Below are 15,451 nucleotides of genomic sequence, written 5' to 3' on the forward strand. Positions count from 1 at the left end.
AATTTTACCATTAGAAATCCACTTTTAAAGAGTTTTATTCCTTTTATAAAGAGATCTGTAAAATAAAAAAATTGATAATACATATGAGCTTACAGAATAATTATTAAACCAACATAAATAACAATCATCCAGGCCACAGAATACTGCCAACACCACACCTGCTATCTGGCCCTCCTCAATCATTACACCTCATCTCCCCACTAGAGGTGACTGCAATCCTGATATCTGGAATAATCATTTCCTTGATTGTCACTTTAGTATTTAAATATACATCCCTAAAAAATTAGGGGTTTTTTTCCTGTGTTTGAACTTTAAATAGGATCATACTAACGAATTCTGTGGGCATGTTTCTTTTACTTCATGCTATGTTGAAAAGATTCATCCACTTATTTAAGTATTCATTCCACCATTAATGAATATTTGTGTTGCTTCCATCTGAGGCTCTTCTGAACATACAGCTGTGAACATTTGGGCACACACGTGCTGGAGTTTCTCTAGAACAGCGGGCCCCCAACCCCCAGACCATGGATCAGTATCGGTCTGTGGCTTGTTAGGAACCAGGCTGCATAGCAGGAGGTGAGCAGCGGGCAAGTGAGCAGATTCTTCTCTATTTACAGCTACTCCCTACTGCTTGCGTTAGTGCCTGAGCGCCACCTCCTGTCAGATCAGCAGCAGCATGAGATTCTCATAGGAGCCAAACCCTATTGTGAACTGCACATGCGAGGGATCCAGGTTGCACGCTCCTTATGAGAATCTAATGCCTGATGATCTGTCACTGTCTCCCATCATTCCCAGATGGGACCATCCAGTTGCAAGAAAACAAGCTTAGGACTCCCACTGAGTCTACATTATGGTGAGTTGTATAATTATTTCACTATATATCACAATGTAATAATAACAGAAATAAAGCACACAATAAATGTACTTGAATCATCCTGAAACCATCATCCCCACCCCAGTCTGTGGAAAAACTGTCTTCCACAAAACCGGTCCCTGGTGCCAAAAAGGTGGGTGAAAGTGCTAGATCTTCAGTTTTATCAGAAAATGGCAAACTATCTTCCAAAGTGAGCATCAACATATACATACACTGTGTGTGAAATAGAAATTCACTTTTTAATTACCAGTCTTCAAAAATTCACTGTTACAATGGAAATCTACTTAAGAGAATATACGTTAAGCTATATTCTCTACTCTTAAAGTTCTATATTCTCTACTCTTAGATAAAGGTGTACTCTTAGATAAAGGTCTATCTTCCAAATAGCATTTGAGAATTGGACCAGAGGTCCAGCTAATTTGGGAAGAAAAAATAACATACAGGCAACCATCCACATTGGTGGATTTAACCAACCACAGATCAAAAACATTTTTAAAAAATAAAAAATAACAATACTGGCCAGGCACAGTGGCTCACACCTGTAATCTCAGCACTTTGGGAGGCCAAAGAGGGATGATCACTTGAGACCAGGAGTTCAAGACCAGCCTGGGCAACATAGCAAGGTCCTGTCTCTACAAAAAAATGAAGAAATCAGCCAGGCGTGGGTGGCACACATCTATAGTCCCATCTACTCAGGAGGCTGGGGCAGGAGGATTGCTTGAGCCCAGGAGGTCAAGGCTGCAGTGAGCTATGATCATGCCACTGCACTCCAGCCTGGGTGACAGAGGAAGACCCTGTCTCTCTAAAAATAAATGAATAAAGAAAATTATTTTAAAATAACAATACAACAATAAAAATACAAATAAAAAATAATACAGTATAACTTTACATAGCACTTATATTGCATTAGATATTGTAAGTGATTTAAAGATGATTTAAAGTATATAAAGGAAGATATCTATACTTTTTGCATAGGTTATATGCAAATATTGTGCCATTTTATATCAGAGACTTAGCATTCCTAGATTTTGGTATCCACAGGTGTCCTGAAACCATCCCTCTTGGATACCAAGGGAAAACTTAAGTACTCAAAAGCAATCGCAACGAAACCAAAAATTGACAGGTGGGACCTAATTAAACTAAAGAGTTTCTGCTCAGACATTTTTTGAAGTTACTGAAATGACTAAATGAATTAGATGCTTCGGACCACACCAAACTGCAGGTCATAAGCCATTAGTGGGTCATTTCATCATTTGGGTTTTTAAAATGCTGCTGCAGCTCCCAGAGTGATCAATGCAGAAGACAGTGATTTCTGCATTTCCAACTGAGGTACCTAGTTCATCTCATTGGGACTGGTTGGACAGTGGGTGCAGGCCACAGAGGGGAAGCTGAAGCAGGGCGGGGCGCTGCCTCACCCGGGAAGCACAAGGGGTTAGGGGATTTCCCTTTCCTAGCCAAGGGAAGCCATGACAGACTGTACCTGGAAAATCTGGACACTGCCGCCCAAATACTGCACTTTTCCAACAGTCTTAGCAAACGGCACACCAGGAGATTATATCCCATGCCTGGCTAGGTGGGTCCCACGCCCACAGAGCCTTGCTCACTGCTAGCACAGCAGTCTGAGATAGACCTGTGAGGCAGCAGCCTGGCAGGGGGAGGGGCGTCCGCCATTGCTGAGACTTGAGTAGGTAAACATTGTGGCTGGGGAAGCTTGAATTGGACAGGGCCCACTGCAACTTAGCAAGGCCTGCTGCCTCTGTAGACCCCATCCCTGGGGGCAGGGCATAGCTGAACAAACGGCAGCAGAAACTTCTGCAGACTTAAACGTCCCTGTCTGACAGCTCTGAAGAGAGGTGTGGTTCTCCCAGCACGGTGTTTGAGCTCTGAGAACCGACAGACTGCCTCTTCAAGTGGGTCCCTGAACCCCATATGTAGCCTAACTGGAAGACAACTCCCAGCAGGGGCCGACTGACACCTCATACAGGCGGGTGCCCCTCTGGGACGAAGCTTCCAGAGGAAGGATCAGGCAGCAATATTTGCTGTCCTGCAATATTTGCTGTTCTGCAGCCTCCTCTGGTGATACCCAGGCAAACGGGGCCTGAAGTGGACCTCCCGCAAACTCCAACAGACCTGCAGCTGAGGGACCTGACTGTTAGAAGGAAAACTAACAAACAGAAAGGAATAGCATCAACATCAACAAAAAGGACATCCACACCAAAACCCCATCTGTAGGTCACCAGCATCAAAGACCGAAGGTAGATAAAACCACAAAGATGGGGAGGAACCAGAGCAGAAAACTGAAAATTCTAAAAACCAGAGCGCCTCTTCTCCTCCAAAGGAACGCAGCTCCTCGCCAGCAACAGAACAAAGCTGGATGGAGAATGACTTTGACGAGCTGACAGAAGTAGGCTTCGGAAGGCTGGTAATAACAAACTTCTCCGAGCTAAAGGAGGATATTCGAACCCATCGCAAGGAAGCTAAAAAGCTTGAAAAAAGATTAGATGAATGGCTAACTAGAATAAACAGCATAGAGAAGACCTTAAATTACCCGATGGGGCTGAAAACCATGGCACAAGAATGTAGCAAACAATAAAATGTAACACTCTTCAGGAAAAAAAGCAAAATTAGAACTTTTAGAACAAAATATAGGAGAACATCTTTAACCTTGGGGGAAAGATGGATTTCTCAAGGCATAAAACAGCATAAACAGTAGGATAGAAAATTGATAAATTCAACTAAAATTTAAAACAATGCACTGAAAGACACCACTATAGAAGTGAATCTCATATCAGGAGATACCTGCAAACACAAATATCAAAAGCTAAGTATCAAGACTACATTTTTTTTAACCCACAAATCAATAAGAAACAAAATAGCCAAATGGTCAAAGAATGTGAGCAGCAGTTCACAAAGAAAGCAAGCACCACAAATACAAAGACGTTCAACCTTAGTAATAACTAAGGAAATGTAAACTAAAAACTCCAAAGACGAGGTCTCCACACCACCTCACAGCCAGGCACACCCATATTTTTATATAAGACTATATCATTACCATCATCTGCAACCCCCTGCCCCACCAAATCTCAACGTCAAACATTCTAATCTACAGCCACCACTTCCCACCTCTCCAACATACACTTTCTCAAAAAGGTCAATAATCCTTCTGCCCTGAAAAATCTGTAGTCCTGTGATCCCACGATCTTTTTACTGCCCCTCATCTTCTCTCATATCTTCACTTATTTCCTTATCCCACTTCAATTCATGTCAATCATTCTAATCATCTCCTTTTCCCTCTCTCATTTCATTGCATTTGCTCTGCTAAACTGTAATCATGATTAAGTCCTACCCTTCCGTCCGGTCTTTCTGGGCCTGCACCCATACAGCACAATATAAGTCAGGGAAAAGTATACCTGTTCTCACCTTAAATTTATGAATACCAACTTCATGTGCGCCCCTATTGTCACCCAACATCTATACCACATTTTCCTATTTGGAAAATAGGAAACTATACTTTCCCACTTCATCGACAACTATTTCTTACCTTCTACTCTCTCCTTCCACTTCCAGTACCTCCTCCACAACACTTATCCATGGTTTTCTTAGACCACTTCCTCAAGCCCCCATGACATCTACCCATCTACCCATATCTACACCCATATATTCTGCCTTTCCTCCAATTACAGTTGGAAAACTGCCCAAGCCCCAGCAATGGGCCATCCCTTCACCTGTACAATAGATCTTATCAAGCTCATATCTACTAAAGAACATAGATCCAGGAATTCTCACCCCTCCCTTCTGATTTTTGTCCTCTTTTCTGGATCTATCAACAAGTAAACATGTAGTTATTTCTCCCACCTTTAAAAAATGTCTTAACTGGCCAAGCACAGTGGCTGACATCTGTAATTCCAGGACTTTGGGAGGCCAAGGCAGGATTGTTTGAGCCCAGGAATTCGAGACCAGCCTAAGCAACATAACAAGACCCTGTCGCTACAAAAGAAATGCCAGAAAAAGAAAAAATTAAAAAGTCTTGACCCACTTCTCCCACCAGCCCATTATTCTCCTTTCGTTTATAACAAAACTCCTTAAAATTAAGTCGTTTATACCTGCTGTCTCAAACGTCTCCTCCCACATTCGTTTTAAATTCAAGAAAAAAATTATGCCACCACTCCCAACAAAACTGCACTTGTGAAGATCACCAATAACCTTCCTGTTAAATTTAACAGTCAATTCTTCATTGTCTTCAACTGCATTTGATACAGATCTCTTCTCCTGCTTCAAAACACTTAAAGACGCTACACTCTCTGGTTCTTTCTTCTACCACTCATGCTCAGTCTCCTTTGCTGGTTTCTTCTCTTTCCCCTAAACTCTAGACACTGTGGTGCCTGGGAATCAGTACTTCTCTAGGTAACAACTCCCCTGGTCATCTCATACATTCTCACGACTTTAAATATCATCTATAGGCTGGCATCACCCAAATGTATTATTGCCAGCCCAGGCCTGGATCCTGAACCCCACATTCCTCTATCCGGCAGCCTGCTCCATGTCGCCTATTAGATGTTGTGCTGGGTCTCTTCCATGTGCCAACCCTTCTCCATCCTGTTCTGCCCTGGAAGGTTGACCAGTATGGACTACAACTTTCCTTGTCTTCTGGCTTCCAGTAGGTTAGACTTATGGAAGCCTTGGCAGACACAGGAAGAGAATGTTTATTCCTCTGACTCTCTCAGAGTGGGGTCATCTTCACCGGCTGAGTCCCCTCACCGAAGGTGATTCATTCTCCCAAGGCCAACTCTCTATGAGTCTCTTCAAATTTCCAGTAACTAGGGTGGTAACATCTGCGGCTACCTGCCCTCTCAACACAGCACTACCTCAGTGCTTTCATTATATTCTACACATACCTTTGTAAATGATTCCTTTGTCAAAACGTTCAATTATATTGAGTGTGCCAGCCATTTCTTAAGGAATTCTGACTGCAACAGGTATCAAAGTGACATCTCAATTTTAATACATGCAACACTGAGTACCTCCTATAACTTACACACCTCAGTTAAGGGCAACTCCCTTCTTCTCGCTGTTCAGACCAAAAACCTAGTGTCATCCTTACATATCTTTTTATCTCACACCCAACATTTGCAAGTGCTCTCTGCTCTTCCCTCTACGTAGATCTAGAACCCAACCACTTTTCACCACCTCCACTGCTCTCCTCTGGACCCAGCAACCACCACCACTGCTCACCTGGATTATTATTAGTGGCTTCCTAACTAGTCTACCTGCTCCCCTCTTGCCAGTCTTCAGTTCCTTCCAACACAGCAGAGTGATCCTGTTAACACAGGAATGTTATATCACTCTTCTCTTCAAACCCTCCACTGGTTTTTCATCTCACTCAGAATAAAAGAAAACATCTTTACAATGGTCTACAATACTACGCGATCTGGCTGGATAATGCCTTTCCGACCCCATCGCATATTCGCTCACTTTGCTTCTGCCACACTGGCCTTCCTTGCGATTCCCTATCCTCCTATCTCAAAGCCTTTGAGCTTGTTATTCCCTTTGCCTGGGACACTTTTCCCACAAATATCCTCACTTGCTCCCTCACCCTCCTCAGATCTTTGCTCAAATGTTATCTTCTCAGTAAGACCCCTGGCTACTTCTAAAACTGGTTAACAGCCCTTCCTCATTTTATTTCTATTCTAAGCAATTATAGCATTTAACATTTTATATACTCTTCTTGTTTGTCTCTACCCTCTAGAAAGTCAACTCTGTGAGGGAGGTGTTTATATCTGTTCTGTTCACCACTCTATGTCCAGCCTCTAAGCCAATAGCTGGAACAATGGGTACTTAAATATCTGTTGAATTAACTACACTAGATACCATTCAATCAACTGGTCACAATTTAAAAGTCCAACAGTACTATGTATTTGCAGAGATGACAAACACTAGGAACTCTCTCATCTTTACTGTGGAAAGCAATTTGGCAATATCTAGAAAAGTTTATGATTGCACACCTAAGGAACTAACAATATTTTTTCTTAGTTGTATATTTATTTATACAAACAAGGATAGTACACTAGGAAGCAGAATCATTTCAAGGAGTATGATCAGCTTACCTAGAGAACACTGCATACTCTAGAATTTTTATTATCAGAGAATGAAGTTGACCTCTCGGAAGTAAACCAATATAGCACCAAAACACTGAGTATGAAGAAAGCATGAAAGCTCTTCTCAGTCTTATGCTATCATGAGAAGAAACTGATAAATCAGCAACAGAGTGGGAAAGAAATGTAAGCACATATCAAAAGACAGGACAGCTGCAATTACCAAAAAAACCAATCACAGATAAACAAGCCACTTCAGAAGAAATCAGTAAGCAAAGAGACTACAAGAAAAACACATGAGAGATTCAATCATGCCAGGTTTTTAATTATAAATGAAATGCTAAAATAAATAACCAAAATCATAAACCAGAGGACAGGCCTGCTAGGTTGGACTAGAATTTTTTTTTTTTTTGAGACGGAGTTTTGCTCTTGTTGCCCAGGCTGGAGTGCAGTGGTGCGATCTCAGCTCACTACAACCTCCACCTCCCAGGTTGAAGCGATTCTCCTGCCTCAGCCTCCCTAGTAGCTGGGATTACAGGTGCCCACCACCACGCCCAGCTAATTTTTTGTATTTTTAGTAGAGACGGGGTTTCACTATGTTGGCCAGGATGGTCTCGAACTCCTGACCTCAGGCGATCTACTCGCTTCGGCCTCCCAAAGTGCTGGGATTACAGGCGTGAGCCACCATGCCCGGCCTGGACTAGAACTTTTAACTGCCTTCCAACATTTATGAAGTATCTTTTTTTGCCAGATACTAGTAACTGACCACACAACTGACTGAATTAAATCTACTTTAGTCCACAAGTTAATTTCATTGCATTACTTCAATTTTCTCCCCATAGATCTTTTGGCAGAACAGCTGTTGAGAATTAAAACTAACCAGCTCATATTTTACCTTCATTCCCCTTCTCCCACCTTGAAGAAAAGTGCTTATAAACCCACAATTGGCCAAAATATAGGTAGCAAGAGGGAAGCACTCATTTGACGGGAAAAATTATTTAGTGTTACCAGTCCTTGAACAGTCAATGAGTTGAGAGCAATCCACAAACCTAAAGAAGTTATGCTATTTGAATCATCTACGGTAATGACAACTGAATCCTGTGCTTCTGATTCACAATTTTATGATCTACTTCTTTCCTGCTCAGAAAAGCACATTCTATTAAGTTAGAAGACAATGCATCACTTTATTGTTCCTAGTCTGGTGCCAGCATTCAAAAATACAGGCAGATAAAGAAGAAAAGTAGAACTAAACAGCAACATCATGAGGAAGAAAAAATTCAAAGCAGTCCCAAAGTATTATTTTTGTTTTACTTCTCTGCTTCTCACATATGCATCCGTTATATCTTTTAACCTGGAAATAATTATTTATTGAGGTAACTGCAGATTCACACACAGTTGTAAAGAAATAATACAGAGAGATCTCTTGTACACATTGCCCAGTTTCCCCCAATGATAACATTTTGCAAAACTGTAATATAATATCACAACCAGAAGACTGACACTGAAACTGATACAATCTGCCAATCTTATTCAAATTTATTCATACTCATTTGTGCACATGTGTGCATATTAAGTTCTACACAATTTTATCACCTGTGTAGGTTCGTGTATCTGCCACCACAGTCAACATACTGAACAGTATCAGCATCCCAGGGATCTGTCATGCTACCCCTTTATAACCACATCTGCCTCCCACCCTCCCATCCCCAACACCTGGAAATCACTCATTTATCTTCCACTTATTCTTTAAACTCTTACGCCACACCTTAGTAAGGAACCTGCAGCCATCTGTACACCCAGCACTCCTCCATTCTTCCCTGTTACTGCTCTCCAGCATCACATCACTCAAGGTGCAATCAATCTTAGATTACAGCTGATTACGGAAAGGCTGGGTTTTTCACTGTATTGACAGAGAAGACTATCCAAAAGCAAAAACAAAAACTTGGTGTTCAAGTGCATATGGCTCCAATATGTGCATATCCACTACTATGTATACACCTGGCTACTTAAAAAAAAGGAAAAAAAAAGAGAACATATATTCTAGAAACTTTATAATGCTTCCTACAAATATAAGGAATGTTTTCTCCAATATCAAAGAAAACATTTATGTTTCTCAGACTATCAAATTTACAGCAGCATGGCTCAGCTTTTTCCACTTACAGAAAGCCTTTTATCTATTGCAAAGACTTTAGTCATTCTACATCAGTACATGGAAACCCTTACTTCCACTTAAACATCATTTTTTTCCCTTACAAGCCATTAGAAACACTGTCTTTTACTTGAATTAAAAATCCAAAGAACAAAGGATAAATTGCTAGTTATAAAAGTAGAATTTAAAAATCTAAATAAAATGTCTGTGCAACTTTTAGAGCACTAAACAGTATGCATGCAACTGGAATTCATACCTGCAGAGCTAAGGAGGACACTGAAATCTGTTCCCCTCTGTGACTCTCCACTTTCATTATTGACCTCTTTTTCAATATCTTGATATCGATCCCAGTTAGAGACAATCTTTCTTTTAGAATAATTTCCCTGTTCATCATTCTCTTCTCCACAGGTTTCTGCATCGCTGTCATCTTCAACCTGCAATCATTAGAGACAAATCAATAAGTAGGCAGTGGAAATCCTGACCTTAGTAGACTTCCCAGTAAAATAAAACAAAAAAGTACATGGACATAACAATAAAAAGCAATAGACCAAGCTGTCTGAAGATATTAAATATTATTTTAAGAGAATCACACTATACCAGAGTGTTCTTTTAGGGTGAACTTTTCAGTAATCATTGAAAAGGAAATCTAGCAAGCAGCTGCCTAAACATTTGTGTAGCTGATCTCTAAAATCTATCCCTATGTATCCTATTTCAATAGTTGCTTCATCCAGTTGAAATAATCAAGGTTGTAAGCATCTTAAACTCAAAGGACTTCAGGATGGAAATCAACTCTCCCTTTCAATTTATGGATATGGATTTTACAAACACATTCCATAAACATGTTTATAAGCTTTATTTAATTTTTTAGAGCAATGAAAGTATGACATTATTTAAAACTATTTAACTTAAACATACATTACTAGTAAAACACTATTACATATAGTGAGGGACAATGACTTGTGAAATGGAGTGTGAATTCACATGGTACTACATTTATACATATGATTCCATACTCTAGAATAATGAAAACCATTCCACATCTAAATTTGTTTTAGTACTTCTTATTAACAACTTGAGTTTGAAATAAATACGTTATGACCAGAACCATACAGATAGGTGATTAATGAACGTTCTGATGTTATATATTGACACAAATCTATTTTTAAATATTGAGAGGAGACAAATTACTGACAAAGTCAAGGCCACTTCATTTTCCCTTGATAGCCTTCTGTGAGTGCCCTCTCAGGTACCCTCTTAGCACTCTCCAGGCTCAATTTCTACAACTTGCCTGTGTGATTTTTGAGGTAGCATCTGTGTGAGCAACTAGTTGTATACATGTGGACACACACACATACACAACGCTCCTAGAAAAAAGCTGGCACAAAATCTTAATTCAACAGAAAAGCTTGGGTATAAAAAAGTTCCCTGTATTACAACTGACTATGTCGTATAGATTTTTAAATAGGAACCCTGCTCAGATGCATGCTAGAGAACAGTTTCCAGTCTTGGGCACTGAAAGGTTAAGAGAGCATGCAGAAAGATGCACAATGTGAACAATTCTAGAAGATAAGGAGCCCAGTTTCTTCAATAAATAAACAGAAAGAGAAAAAAATGGTAGGAGAGGATGGAGAAACCTATAAACCAAAAGAGCTTAAGGCATAATCAGTTGTAATGTAGGGAACTTATTTGTACTGATTTGAACAATCTAGAGAAAATAATGACTATGAGACAACTGGGAAAAAGTAAATAATGACTGGATATTTGATTATATTAAGGAAATACCACTAATTTATTGTTTGTTTGTTATAATACCGGTATTGTAATTTTTTAAAGTGTTGTTAACTTTTAGATATAAACACTGAACTCTTCATGGATGAAAAGATAGGACATGTGAGGTTTGCTCCAAAATAGTGGGTAGAGAGGAATGGTGGATAGACATGAAATATACTATACTTAATTGGTAATTGCTGAAGCTGGATGATGGGTACATGGAAAATCATTATATTATTATTCTATCTACTTTTGCATGTATTTAAATATTTTCATAATATTAAATTTTTAAAACAGAGAGAGATGCATGTAGAATCTAAAGACATGGTTCAAAGATGTGTCCCAAACATTACAAAATCCTTACCAAGAAAAAAATGAGTAAAATTATTAAAACAACTCATCTGTATAGGATGGGTTAGTGTGGACTTAAAAAAAATAACAAGCTTTTATTAACACAGAAACAGGACACATGCATTGGAGAAAATTAGGAGGAAAAGACAAGCAAAACTAAAATAAATAAAAATCTCAAATTCCCTCACCCACAGAGTACCACTAACCCCTCAGTACACATACTTCCAGATCTTTTTCTATGTACATATTTATATATACTTCTTTTTGGTCACCAGATTTTTTAAAAATACTCTTCATCTCTCCACTTAATAAATTTCATTTCATATAACACCCAGGCTAGTTCCAAATTTCCCTAACCCAAAAAATGTCCTATACAGCTGGTTTTTCCAAGACAGTATCCAATCCAGGACCACGAATTGTATCTAATTGTTTATTCCTTAAGTCTCTTTGAATCTAGCACAGTCCCTATTTTTACAACCTGACTTATTGAGAAGGCCAGGCCAGGTCTGGTTGCTTCCTCATGGTATTATTTACAGATTTTTTTATCTCCAATATTATCTATAAACTAATCTTAAAAATGTAAGTGCTCAATGGAGTCAAGCTAAATATTTTTGGCTAAAATACATTACAGGTGGTGCTTTGAACCCTTTGTTACATCACATAAGATGGCTGAACAAACATAAGCACTATATATAATAACTAAGATGGGCCACAGGGTTTGGATAATGAAGTCTGATCCACTCACCCACTGTACAGATATGTCTTCCCTCTTTCATCTAGGAAATTGTTTGTGCAGTGTTATTTGATCCACTGTAAATTTCTAGTTCCCCAACCATTCACTTAACAAATTTAACACTAGTCAATAATCCTCACCTGAATCAACTTTCATACACTTTCATGAAATAGACTAATTGGCCTTTCAAGATCACTTTCAGCCCACAAATATCATCATAAGCCTCCCTGTCAAAACAAAAAGATGGCATTCTACATTATGATCTAGGGACTGCAAAGACTGCCTGAAAACTAGAGCATTCCTGCAAGTTTCTCAGAACCAAAAGATGCTGGCAGATTAAAGGTATATAATAGAATCTGCTATGTAAATAACAAATACCAGGAACATTCTACAGAAAATAGCCTTGGCCGGGCACGGTGGCTCACACCCATAATCCCAACACTTTGGGAGGCCGAGGCGGGCAGATCACGAGGTCAGGAGATCAAGACCATCCTGGCTAACATGGTGAAACCCCATCTCTAATAAAAATACAAAAAATTAGCTGGGCATGGTGGCGGGCACCTGTAGTCCCAGCTACTCAGGAGGCTGAGGCAGAAGAATGGCGTGAATCCGGGAGGCGGAGTTTGCAGTGAGTCAAGATCACGCCACTGCATTCCAGCCCGGGCAACAGAGCGAGATTCTGTCTCAAAAAAAAAAAAAAAAAAAAAATAGCCTTGTAACTGATGAGAATTTGCGGGACAGAACTAGAGCTGAAAACACCAGCAGGGTTTTGTCTGGGAAAATTCAATATTCTTTTGTTGGCCCATTGGGTGAACAGAGTTCAGAGAGGCTTCTCCAGTTAGTATAAAACCTATAAAACCTCTGAACATAGCTATAATACATGGCAAAAATGTAAATCTGGGCAAAATAATTAACTTGATCTAAAAGAGGATTATGATCTAAAACACGTAAGGGACTATTAATGCAGAGAAACAAGCACTGAAATGGAAAGTGGGAGACCTAGACCGAATTAATGGTCTTGCCAAGTGTTTATAATAGGCTGATCCTTGTGCATATGAATGACTCACCAGTCCCCAAATTAGAAGAACCACTGAACAAGGATCTCATTACTCCTACCCAAATGCAGAGACAAACAGAGTTGTCATGAGCCTTCATTCACAAGAGAGTAGTAAGAAGTAATATAATAATAAAAAAGTTTAGAAAACATTTGATGTAACTGAAAGATGTATCTTAAAAACTAGAGATTTTATAGGTTCATTGTGCAAAGATGTGAGACAAAATAAAAATATGCAAAGCCTCAATATGGAGAAAAAGAACAGAGCAAATAAAATACTGATCAGAAAACAAGGTGAAAACTATAAAGATAAAGGCATCATTTTCATATAAATATTGTTACAAAATTAGTCTGGTGGTTTTCACTGTAATAGTTCACACCTGGACATCGGTCACTGGTTGCATTGTTCAGAGAGTAACAGGAATCCATTTAGATTAATAAGCTGAAGACCTATTATATAATCAAACTACTGCCGAGCTATTATCTTGTCCAATGACACACACACACAAATCCATTTAAAACAAATTGAGATTCCCAACTAGAAAGAGTAGCTTAATGTTTTGCAGCTTTTCCAATAGGCAAGGGTCGTTTTTGACCTCACCTGCTCTGCAGAATGAAAATGAAAAAATGAAATAAAAAAATGAATCAACTTCCTAATAATAAGAATTGTCATGATAACTCTATGTCATTCTCCAAACAGAAGAGCCGATGGCCCCTTACATATTCATATTAGAACTGTACAGAACGTAATTCAGCCAAATTCTCTGCCACTTTCAAATCAGGCATGCTTTTCCTCTAGTGTCCAGTAACATGTTCCTCATTTCCATCTGAGACCTACCCAGAGTTGCCTTTAATGTCTGTATTTCTACCAACAGTATCTTCAAGACAACCTAGGCTGCTTCTATCATGCTTCTTCAAATTCTTCCCGCTTCTACTCACTACACAATTCTAAAGCCACTTCCACACTTTTAGGTATTGGTTAGAGCAGCACCCCATTTCCTGGTACTGTATTACTTTCCTACAGCTGCCATAACAAAGTATCACAAATTAGATGGCTTAAAACCACAGAAATGTTTTTCTCTCTCAGTTCTGGAGGCTAGAAGTCTGAAATCTGGGTATTGGTAGGGTTGGCTCTTTCCGGAAGTTCTGAGGGAGAATCCGTTCCATGACGTTCTCCAGCTTCTAGTGGTTGCTGGCATCCTTAGCATTTCTTCCTTTGCCATTTTCTCCTCTATGGGTGTGCATCTTCTCCATTCTTATGAGGACATGAGTTATACTGGATTAGGGCCTACCTTAATCAAGTAAGACCTTATTTTATCTTTGATTACATCTGCAAACAACCTATTTCCAAATAAGATCACACTCAGAGGTACTGCGGATTAGAATTTAAACATATCAAAATTCTTGGAAGACAAAAATCACTTATCACAGGAGAAAAAAATAGTCAAAAATAATGGGTGGGCCTGGCACCATGGCTCACTTCTGTAATCCCAGCACTTTGGGAAGCCAAGGCAGAAGGACTGCTTGAGGCCAGAAGTTCAAGACCAGCCTAGGCAACATAGCAAGACCCTATCTCCACGAAAAAGATAAAAATTAGCCAGGTATGGTGGTGTACCTCTGTTGTCCCAGCTACTCAGGAGGCTGAGGTGATAGGATCAGCTGACCCGGGAGTTTGAGGCTGCAGTGAGCTGTGATTGTGCCACTGCACTGAAGCCTGGGGGACAGAGCAAGACCCTGTCTCTTAAAAAGAAAAAAAAAAAAGAAGAAAAATAATGCCTGAAAACTTCCCAAAGTTGATGAAAAACCTTTTTTTTTTTTTTGAGACAGAGTCTTGCTCTGTCACCCAGGCTGGAGTGCAGTGGCACAATCTCGGCTCACTGCAACCTCCGCCTCCCGGGTTCAAGTGATTCTTCTGCCTCAGCTTCCGAAGTAGCTGGGACCACAGGCATGTGCCACCACGCCGGCTAATTTTTTGTATTTATAGTAGAGACAGGGTTTTACCGTGTTAGCCAGGATGGTCTCGATCTCCTGACCTCGTGATCTGCCCGCTTCAGCTTCCCAAAGTGCTGGGATTACAGGCGTGAGCCACCGTGCCTAGCCGATGAAAAACCTTTATACATTCAAGAAGCTCAACGAACTTCTATTGTATATGCAAAGAGATTCATAGATACATAATAAAAAAGCTAAAAGCTAAAAACAAGGATTCTGCAGACCCACTCCATTTTGTTAAGATAAAATTAAAACAAACACACACACACGCACACACACACACACACATACACCATGGAGAAAATACTGAAAATCAAGAAAAAGGAAAAAACAACTCATCACAAGGCAACCCAAAGAAAATTAATGGCTAACTTCTCATCAGAATCAACGGAAGCCAGAAGGCAATAATATAACATATTCAAAGTGTTGCTAGGAAAAA

General features: G+C 39.7%; 2 protein-coding genes across 3 annotated transcripts in view; one reads left to right on the top strand and one right to left on the bottom strand.

Annotated features, from left to right (window-relative positions):
* The window catches only part of AVEN (apoptosis and caspase activation inhibitor), a 168,395-nt gene that overhangs the window by 122,876 nt on the left and 30,068 nt on the right, over positions 1 to 15,451 (bottom strand). Inside the window, exon 2 of the mRNA XM_009249655.4 lies at positions 9,372 to 9,549. Coding sequence (XP_009247930.3) covers positions 9,372 to 9,549 — 178 coding nt within the window. The remainder of the gene's footprint in view (positions 1 to 9,371; positions 9,550 to 15,451) is intronic.
* The window catches only part of CHRM5 (cholinergic receptor muscarinic 5), a 99,209-nt gene that overhangs the window by 25,157 nt on the left and 58,601 nt on the right, over positions 1 to 15,451 (top strand). The window lies entirely within an intron of this gene.

This window comes from Pongo abelii, chromosome 16, assembly GCF_028885655.2.
Source record: "Pongo abelii isolate AG06213 chromosome 16, NHGRI_mPonAbe1-v2.0_pri, whole genome shotgun sequence".
Lineage (NCBI taxonomy): Eukaryota > Metazoa > Chordata > Mammalia > Primates > Hominidae > Pongo > Pongo abelii.